This window comes from Ascaphus truei, chromosome 5, assembly GCF_040206685.1.
Source record: "Ascaphus truei isolate aAscTru1 chromosome 5, aAscTru1.hap1, whole genome shotgun sequence".
Classification (NCBI taxonomy): Eukaryota; Metazoa; Chordata; class Amphibia; order Anura; family Ascaphidae; genus Ascaphus; species Ascaphus truei.
The window spans coordinates 270,117,288-270,128,314 of record NC_134487.1 but is presented as its reverse complement, the minus strand read 5'-3'; the positions used below and the strand labels follow the sequence as shown (position 1 = coordinate 270,128,314).

The 11,027-nt window shown below is 42.7% G+C and overlaps 1 protein-coding gene across 8 annotated transcripts in view; it reads right to left on the bottom strand.

The window, feature by feature from the left end:
- Positions 1-11,027, bottom strand: part of PCDH1 (protocadherin 1) — a 154,274-nt gene that overhangs the window by 91,142 nt on the left and 52,105 nt on the right. For 4 of the 8 annotated variants that reach the window (XM_075602018.1, XM_075602024.1, XM_075602023.1 and 1 more), the window contains exon 4: positions 9,936-10,004. The exons of the other annotated variants lie outside the window; for them this stretch is intronic. In XM_075602018.1, the coding sequence (XP_075458133.1) occupies positions 9,936-10,004 (69 nt within the window). The remainder of the gene's footprint in view (positions 1-9,935; positions 10,005-11,027) is intronic. 8 annotated transcript variants of the gene reach the window in all.

Genomic DNA, 11,027 nt, shown 5'->3' with positions numbered 1-11,027 from the left:
AGAGGACGGGGCCTCTATAACTCTTGCCTTCTCCCAGCATCTCCTCCTGCATGGTGCCGTCATTAAGGCTCTGCGACATCAAATGGAGCCGCCATGACGCTGCGTTGCCATGGCGCTATTTGACGTTGCAGAGCCATAATGACAGGACCATAAAGGGGGAGATGCCGCCAGCCGCTGTCTGAGAGGGCAAGAGCCAAGGCCCCACAAACATCCCAGCTGGACCTGCTACTTTTGTTTCTGAAGCGCTTATTCCCATTACGTGTTATAGTATTATGTCACGTGTATTACTGGGGTGAAGCGCTATGTACATAGATGGCGCTATATAAAGATATACATCCATACAGTTCGAGGAGCTGTGCACATTGACACCAATGAAGTCCTCCACAGAAGAAGTCTTTCATTCTTACAGCACCGCGCCCACATCCTAACCCTGCCCGAGATTCCCTATATATGACATACAGAAAATGCACAGGCATTAGTGTCATACGTGCCATCTTTGATCTGGGCATGCAAGATTCCGCCAAGCTGCCACATCAGAACAGGTAGCTTGACGTACGTGAAGCTTGGGAATTAGCAAAAGGCCCCATTAAATGAGCATGACGCTGGAACACCATTGTTAGAACAGGTAAGGTCTTAAATTATTATTTTGAGACTTCAGTTTGTGCCGAAACACATCGTTAGAGCAAATCCATATTTATTTGAAGTGAAAAAATGCAGACCTTTAAAAATTCACCAAATGGTTTCCATGTTTAATGCTCCCAACAAATATATGTACTTGTGCAGGTACATACAGCACCCTTTCCCGCGGTTGAAACCCATGATAAGGAAGGAGTGGCTCAGTGATTAAAGACACTGATGACAGAGTTTGAATGAAGGGAACCTGGTTCAATTCCTGGTATCATGGGCAAGTGTCCCTGTGACTCAGGTACCAGAAACAGATTGTAAGCTCATCTAGGCCGGGTCTGTATCTGAAAAATTCCTATATGCTGCGTTTCGTGCACTGTGCTGTAATTGTGATGCGCTTTGAGTCCCATTGGGAGAAAAGCGCAACGTGAAATAAAGTTATTAGGTTAAAAACCGGCAAAGTTCAATACCCTTTATGACGGAATGCGCCTGACCGCGTTCCTGCGCTGGCGCTGTCCGTCGCACACCCAGCTCACCAAGCCAGGTCTGCCAGCGGTCGGGCGCAGGAAGACATCACGGCGAAGTGCCAAAACATCCTAGACCACCTTTATTGCCCCTGCATGCATCTCCCGTTTTATTAACCCTTCCACTCTTAGATGGGAAAGCTAATCAGCTGAGCTTTGACATAAGCTCTTCGAGTGAATGTATCTTATTGTTGACATGGACTCCCTTCCCGTGTCTGTATTTAACGCACACAACAGTTTCGCGCTACCACGTTAGATATCTATGAATCTGGAACGCCACAGATCCTGGCTTGTATCTGGCGTAGCAATGTTGCCCCTTTTCTCCATCCGTGTCTCCTGGATCACTGTGCCAGCAGCCTGTGTCTTTGCCATCAGCCCCCTCCCTCAAACGCACGACATGCCTCCCACCTCACCACCCTGGTGTGTGGTGCGTGGGAGGAATAGCAAGAAGCCTTCACAGCAGTTCACTAACAAGAGGCCTCGTGTTAAGAGTCCAAAGCTATGTTCGCTCAGCCATATGGATTCGATCTTAACCCCTTAACTGTAATACAAACTTACAATCCAGTCAATAGAGGCTCGATTGTTAATAAGGTTAATGATTTGTACTGTATCACGATGCACAGTAGAAATATGAATCATCTTTCTGAAAGGTTTGCAATCTGTTTTTAGTACAAAGTCAAATAAAGCTGGCCATGGGTCTCATACCGATATCTTCTACTTCAAAGGCCAGCAAGGTGACCACCGTATTACTGCTAGGGACGGGGCTGGCCACTCCGTTTGCAGCTCTCATACCAGAAGTGTGGCATTAAAAAGCTGCACAGAAATGGTTCAGCCGGTCAGAGTCAGGAGTAAGCAGTCAGTGCGGTCATTACAATGCCATGGTTTTAGCTAGTCTATGAAGTGGAAGAATATTATGTAAAACTAGTACCAGCACAGTTAATATGCTTTTTTTTGTTCAGACCATGATGTGAAGGGAGCAAAGAAATGGGACAATTTGCAGCACTTTTTTTTTGGGCCACTTTAATAGAACTGGCATGTTTTATTATTCTAAACACAGACTTAATTTAATACATGGCCATAAAAATAAAATGTTCTATATAAAATTAGACAAAGCAAAAAGTTCAAAAAACCCTCACATCTGCTCTTCATCTAGGTGATCCAATCCTCAGGAAGAAAAAACAGAAATCGGCTAAATTACAGACGTCTTCGCCTTTCATAAGTATGTTTCAAGACTTACAACAACCCCATTTTCGATATCCGTTTGAAACCATACGAATAGCTTTTGCGTGTTCCAAGTCGCGACCAAAGTGGTAAGGTTATGGGTGGCCATTTTGTTCAATTATAGGTCCCAAGAGGCCATTTTGTTGAATTCTAGGTGTGAGGTGCCTTCAGGTGATCAATAAGATATGCCTGGATTTTGATAAAGGGAGATCACCTAGCCTCAGAGTAAATATATACACACACCCCATTATAACGCGATCCGTTACAACGCGAATCTGCTTATAATGCGATGCAAGCGTGGCTCCCAATTTTCGTATTTATGAATACTTTACAATACGATTATTGTTAGCTTAAATACTTTATTGTACAATGCATACAATTGTACATTAGTTCTAACGCGATACGCTTATAACGCGATGTGATTCTTTGGACCCCAAGCACAGCGTTAAGGGGATTGAGCTGTATATATAGTATATACACACACACACACACACACACACACATACAATATTCCTAATAACCTCACTTAGTATCTGAGCCCTAACAAAAAAATGGAGATGTTTTAAAATCGGGATCCACGTTTAGACCGCGTTATAAGCGGATCCGTGTTTTAGCAGATCGCGCTACAACAGGGTTGAGCTGTATCTATATTTTTTATTTTATTTTTAAACATTCGAAACAATTTCATTATTCTGTGTGGCTTGCACAGCTAAGGTTAGAACGAAACTATGCAGATGGCAAGTTGAAGATCTTGCAATATTAACCACAGATCAATACAGTAGAACATTTGGGTAATTAGTTACCAAGAGACGTACAAGGCCAGATCAGCTTTCCAGACTCCTTATCACAAGTCCATATGCAGGTGTGGTCAATGAAACCAACAGAGCAAATACAGGAGCGTGCAGCAGTGGAGCAAAGTGCTGGGTTATGATATCTTGACTATTTAGTCACCGAAAAAAAAAAAAAAAAACTAATAAATAAAAGGGCTTTTGTCCCTCAGTTTCCATGAAGACAAAAACCAATGAATTCCTCAGAAAAAACGACCTATGAACCCTGCCAGCTGTTGCCACAGACCTCGGTGTCAGAGGCGGCCTTGTTCAAGAGCTGCGTTCTGTCCTTGTCAAAGCCTCCGTTTTAACCCCATCGCTGCGGAGCAATGCCTTGCAGGCCCCTCTGGGTTAAAACGGAGGGGTCATGCATTGGGTGGAGCAGGGGAGTGCAAACTTTTCCTGTTGCGCCCCCGTCTACCTTGCCCCGATAAGGCGCCGCCCCCCACCTTACATCCACGTTAAATGACGCTGTGGGGTCATGTGATGTCATGTCACGTGACCCGCGGCAGCATTTGACGCATGTGACGTCACGTCAATGACGCCGCGTCACACAGCCGGCTGAAACAAGGTAAGTGAAGTGTTGCAGGAGCCTCACGCAACCCCCCAGCATTAAATTAAATGCCTTGGGGAAGAGCGCAGGGCCTCTGAAACTGCCCGCGTCTCCCCCCCCAAAAAAAATCTCCCGTCCCCTCTGGGGGGCGCGCCACCCCCAGTTTGCACCCCGCTGGCGTGGAGAACTGGAGACAGACAAGATCCACAGCAAACCGTTACTTAAACAGCAGCACATTCAGTTTGGGCTTCATGCACTGAAAGATTATATTCTGCCATATAAAGCAGTGACAAGTATGACTGTAACTAGGTCCCATGAAAGCAACTCTTCTCCCCTGTTGAGCGCTCCGCGTTATGTCAACTTAAATGTATATGGTTTAAAACAACCGGGCAGATTAATGGATCCTTCAATCAAAGCCAGAGCTGCAATGGGATTAGTTACGCTTTAGGGGTACACTCAGAGTGGACTCAAGGTCTGGGCTAGGGACATGAAAAATAGGTCCCAAATTTGACAATTAGGAGAAAAATTGGACATTTGCATCCTGGGAAAATCAGCAAGTGCTATGAGCGTTTAAAAAAAATTGAAATGAGGATAAATCGTGAAGTAAAAAAAATAAAATGTAAATTCAAGAAAAAAAAGTGGAATTTGTGACATCACTTATATAATGTGTGGTTGAAACTTCACATTGCAAAGCCAGTATAACCTGCTTCACACTGACGAGATCGAAAAGGTAGAAGTAGCTGTCTGTGAGCAGGTTTGCTGGCTCTGCACTTCTGTAACCCAGGCTGTGCTGAAAAGCTGTGTAATGCGGCAGGCATAAGCTTATAGAGGTCCATGTTAAAATGGACAAGAAGCATGTGTGCTCATTTCTACGTCATTACCCAGAATCCTTGGCTGCAGTGGAAGCACTGTTTGACAAGAGTAATGGGGAAAAGCTGGGTCCCAGACCTGCCAGACATGTGAATGTGCTCACAAGTGGTATATTTACTTGCTGACCTTCAAGAACGAACCCCCTTCCACCACCCAAAATATATAAAATAAAAAAAAATACAAATACTAAACTCTGGTGACCTCTGACTCCATTTCTTGCTAAATATAAAAGGTCAGGCTAAGGACACATATGTAGTCTGGACCAGAGTCTATTTGAGTTGTCCTGCAATAAAGTACACTCACTGGCAGAATTGGTGCCCCCAATGATTACATCTGTTAAAACTCACCCAGGCACATCCCTTCCGCATCATTCAAAACACCCGCAGAAACCCCCCTGCTGCAGAAGGGAGGAGGTCATTCTAGTTATTACTGTGGATTGGATGAAGAAATAAGGGCAAAATGTGGAAACCATCACATTCGAGTCTACATTAGGACTAGAGATGGGCAACCATTTTGACAGAGTTCACGGCTAACGCAAATTTGGCATTTTTTTTTTAACGCAAATCAGAACTTGGTCAAAATTCCCGAGCATTACAATTGATGACGCCAACTCCCATCCAGAGCATGAAATATGGGTTTTTCTGGAGATGAGAAAATGCTTGGAGAATCACTTGTGAATTGTGACAGCTGAGATTTATTGGCCTAACCGCAAATTGATGGTGGAAAGGTGCGATTGCTGAGAACTGGTAGCTCTTAAAAAGACCCGGAAACTGGTTCGCCAGGAATAGATTTGTTAAAAAAAAAAATAATAATAAAAAAAAGAAAAGTGAATGCATTTTGGAATGTTTCACACATTTCTAATTTGGCAATAATTGATTTTTCTTAAAGCAGGATCTTTGCCGGAATAAAATTTAATGCAGAGATACAGGGTACTATTAGGTAGTGCAGCATGTTCATTTTTAGGGTCTTAAAAAGGAACAAAATGCGATTTAATCAGGCTCCGTGGCAGATACATTTATTGCCGTCCCCTCTGACATCTTTCAAAACTAAAGCCGTCTCACATTTTAATCTCGTCTGTAACTTTTCCATACGCCTAGAACATATAATATTTAACTGCTCATGTAATGAATATAATGTATAACCTCTGTTCATTGAATGTAACCATGTATTGTTATAACTCCGTGCCCAGGACATACTTGAAAACGAGAGGTAACTCAATGTATTACTTCCTGGTAAAACATTTTATAAATAAATCATGCCAGTTAAACCAAGTTTGATGGGAGAACGAAAGTTGGGAGACAAAGGAGAGCGCAGAAAAAGGCAAACAATGACAGCACCGTTTAGGAGGGAGACCGACAAAAATGTACTTCAAGCAGATAACACACCCTGGATTCGTAAATACATATTCCTGGCAGATCTATTAAGCAGGGACATATAACACTTGTCAGTCACAGTCAAAGATGAAGGGTAATGTAAAAACAATAAAACCATACAATTTAAGAGACCGCAGAGATATTACCATTACAACAGCTGAATGGTACAATAAACTAGTGTTCTGTACAGCTAAAGAACACCTGTGCCACCTTATAAAAGGTACATTCCCAAAGGGTTATGAAAGTACAATCTAAGATACATCGGTATTAAATAGAAAAGCTTCAGAGCTAACAACTGTATGGTTGTCAGGGGTGGACTAAAATATAAATTACTTGGGAGCCAGCCAGACTTTCGGAGCCGGCGTTTTGTTAGTCGCGCAGGGTGGCATTCCAGCTACCACTCGCCCCGCCGGCGGCTCTGTGTCAGAATGCATCTGTGACAACACAGACTCTTTCGCACTCAGACCCGATGTTACAGAGTGGTGGTTACTTGACCGGTCAATCACCACCGCTGCCGGTCCCAGCGCATCAGATCCGGTTTAGATGTAGCTGGGGAGCACTGTTGCAGGTCGCGGCGGTGTTTGACAGGTCAGTCATCACTGCACATAGCACAGGCGGAAAATTTTAAGCGCTGGGACTAAGGATTATTCCAGGCCTGATCCGTTAAGTATATTGGGATAAAAGCAGTCTACTGTCTCTTTCTATAGAAAATAATGGTTAGGCTGTCTAATGTTTACATGTGTATACATACACACACACACACACACACACACAAACACACACACACACAGTATTTTCAAATACTATTTAGCTTTCTTAGTTTTGGTCACCTTGCAAAAAACATTGTACAATAAAAATGTCACTTGTGAGCACATTCACAGGTCTCAGTCGGGTCTGCAACCCAGCTTTTCACCATTATCTGTTCGCATACATGGCTTTCAGTGCAGCCAGGGATTCTGGGTTGTGGCATGCAAATGAGACCAAAGTGTCACCTGATAAAAAATTTAATTTTGTAATAAAACCATAATTAAAATGTCTCAAAAAAAAAATTGAAAAAAATAAGAACATCCAAACACATTTAAGAACAGAGGAAAGCAAAGAATTCTTAATTTTTAACATGTTTGATTTCTCTAAAGAAATCAAATACTATACATGTAATCAACAGGGAAGGAAAAATATTGTTAGCTACGAGACAGACACAGTATAAACAGGGATGTGCCCCTGAGCACAAGTAGCCGACTGCAGCATTGAGATATTGCACATCAAAGCACAGTGTGTGTGAAGTCCTGAACGTACTATCTTACAGTATGTTGGGGAAGGTGTGATCATATTCCACATGCCAACTATATGTGAAAGGCGCTAACAGGGTGATTTGGGTAGGAAATTAGATGTCAAACACTTACCCATCCCCCCCCCGGAAGTTTAGGCAGGATTCCCCATGTGTCTTCCTTGCTACAAATAGGACTTAAGGGGGGCCCCACAGGCAAGGAAAATATGTACTAACAATGTGAAGGCGTAGTGCGCCAGCCTGTGCAACCAATCAATGAGGTCAATACTGTGCATCACACTACCCCTCATTGTTTGGCTTACCAGAGGCCATTTTTCATTTCCCACAGCAGCTGAACAGGCAGGTTCTCCGGGAGGGGGCGTGTGGAACAGAATACAAAATTGCAACGATAAGTGCTGCACTACCAATGTTTTGTTTAATACGTTCTTCCTAATAAACATTCCATAACCCCAATGCGAGTCAACGGAAGATTATCAGGGCTTCCTCCTCTTCCCCCATACCCGTCTGGTTGCTTTTGCTTGCTGACCTACACTGCACACCGACACATCGTTGGAAGGAAATGCTCAATAACTGGATCCAGCAAAGAAAATGTAAAAACCCATTTTTGCATGAGAAAACCTCATGTGAAGACTGTACACTGCTTATGGACACGTTGTATTGAGTCATCTTCACTGCACACCTACTTAAAGAGAGATGTCAGGATGTCTCATGTGTGCTCATGCAACGGCTTTCAAACCGTTATAATAAATAGAATGATAGTACACCTTGTAATAATCGGTGCTATTACAGAGAGCCGCTGGGACGAGATTAACGTATAAAGGGGAAGTTCCATGCAGAACCAATACAAACTAATGACAGAAATAAGTTTTATCGGTGAAAAGTATGTAGATAAATCATGTATATTAGTTCCCTTTAGCTCTGCATGACTTACACCTTTTAAAGCGTGCTGTGGATGCTACGTATTAAGTTCCTAAACAGTCAGTTTGGGTGTTAAAATGATGCATGCAAGCCATTAAGAATATTCGTTTAATGCAAAAGTGGTAGTTTGCCCAGATTTTTTTTTTTTATATATTATTGCTCGAGTGAGCTACTGTATATGTGGGCCAGTTATTGAAATCAATAAGAGTTAGAGAAGTTACTTTTGCCACAGAATATAAAAGTATGCATCAGTTTATGCACATTTTACTGGCAACTTGGCTCAATAGTGTGTGACTAATAGTGTTTTTTTGGAGTTCCGAGGAGCCCTTCTGTTCCCCGGGCATCACTAAATGGTTCCATGCAATTTTTAGGTCATTTGAAAATGGTACCAAAGACAGATGAATTTACAATGCATCTGATCTCCGACACGCTATTAGAGATGGTTGCGGTTCCGTACAATGTAGAGAGGGTTAGGGTTCGGCAGAATTTCACAATATAATTATAGGGTTTTTTTAATCAAAAGATGGTTAAAAAACTAGCAGCAAAGGAGAATTTTCTGTGGGTTGCAGTTAAGATGGGTGCCCTTACAGTGATCATGCTCTCAGGACAGCCAAATATACAGTACATTGTTCATAACTGTTGGAGCCACACCCGAGGTTGTCAAAACGAAGACTTTGAACCTACCTATAACAATTTTTTTTTAAAAAGTACAGCCAATAAGAATATTCGCGAGACATTTTTAGAAGCAACTCCCTGCAATGTTGGACAAGTTATTGTATGTGAAAATGGACAAGCAGCAAAAAGGTGACACTGTGTGCTCATTTTCATGTCATTACCCAGAATCCCTGGCTGCAGTGGGAGCGCTGGATGCTAAGAGATAATGGGGAAAGGCAGGGTTGCAGACCTGTCAGATGTGAATGTGCTCACAAGTGGTATTTTTATTTACTGTACACTGTATATTAGGCCCAAGGTAACAAACGTTGGGTTGTAAACTTATTGCAGCAACGACTGATTAACTCTACCCCACATACAGAGCTGTGTATACTAGCAGCCCTGTTAAAACCAACGTAAATATCTGACGGGCAATTCAGCTTTTTCTCAAAGAAGTTATAGTAAATGCAGGGCCTGCTGAACACTGGACAAAGTTAATGCGACCAATCTTTACAAATTAACAATTGTATCATCAGAATCTCCATTGACATCAATTTGATAACATTTAAGGTTATGTTGGGTAACCTGTTATTCTGATGCTCAATAATCATAAATAGATTTCCTCCACTTTGTCTTATTTATGTTACTTTCCCCATTACCAACTTTATGCACCTATACATAGAGGTAGCCATATATTTAGCTATGAATGAATATATTTGTAACAGCACATATTCTGTTAATATACACTTGTGCTGTTTACGTACAAACATTCTTAGACTGTAAGCTCTTTGGGGCAGAGATTTAGGTTCTCGTGTTCACACTCCTGTTAACAGTATGAGACATTTGGTCGCGCCCCTCCCCCGACAGCGTTTAGCCACAGAGGGACCCTCCGCCGCAGCCTCATCTGCCAATAAGGTAAGTTTTAGGGAAGCGGGTTAATTTTCGGGGTTTTAGTGGTTAGGGCAGCGGGGTAAACTTTAGGGGTTTTAGCGGTTAGAACAAGGGGTTTTCGGTTTTATGGGTAGCGTTAGTATCAGGGGTTAAGATTAGTGGTTTGTAGGGCAAGGGTTAAGTTTAGGGACTTACCTTGGAGGAGAAGCGGCCGAGTGTCCCTGTGGCGAGGTCACTTTCGGCGAAACGCCGGCAGTTAATTGGCTGCACGGAAACAGCAGTTAGCAAATGTCCTAGACAAGCTGTTTAATGCCTTTCACAACATGTGTGAATTTCACTAGTGTTAAATCAGCTCTGTGCTCCCATTGTAAAGAGTTGTGTACTGTACATGGAAGGCACTATAGAAAGACTGGTTATATTATTGCATTCATCCAGAGACTGCAAAACAAATAGTAGCCAACACAAATCAAAATGTTCCTGACCAAGACGTCAAAGCAGCAGCCCACGGTGCCTTTATTTCGTTTGCATTTTATTTTTTCCCCCCTTTAATATGTGCCTCAATACAAACCACACGATACATAATTAGCTAAGTTGCTGATCGATCGGCAAAGATTCGGCTTGGGGGTTCACTAAATGGCTGTCAATGCAGAAGAGGACGAAAGATGCAAAGTTCTGTGGGGAAGATCATGTGACCAGGCAGTCACTAGACACAATTGGTGCACTACTAGAGAGAGAACAGGGCTCAAAAGGGGGTGTGCCAGAGCCTGTTTCAGAAGAGGAAGGGGGTGTGACTATATAAATGGTTGCTATAGAAACAAAAAAGGCTTGTTATATTATAATACATAAAAAAAATGTCATTCAGAGTTGTTTTTTGTTTTTATTTAATGCTACAACTCAGGTTATTGCTTGGTCTGCAGCTTTAAAATATATCCCTTATTGTTTAAGTCTTATCTGTATAGCGATTAAACAAAACAGTGATGTCTGGGATTAGGGCTTGGGACCAAAATGATTGCTCTAATGGAACAAAGTCTGATTGCAAAGACGAAAAAATCAAAGTTTACGGAGACACTTATGTCAACGAGGAAGACTTTAGATGCCTCCATCCACAGCCATGTGTGTCTTTTCCTGGTAGTGTTACCACAGCCTAGGGCTAAGGCTCCACTGCACGCGCCGCTTGCCCGCCTTCCATCCTGGCGGCGCGTGCACGGCACTTCACCGTGATCTGCGGTCTGAAGGGAGACCGTTTTAGGCGCGGGACGTGGCCAAAACGGGTCGGGTGGGCGCAGC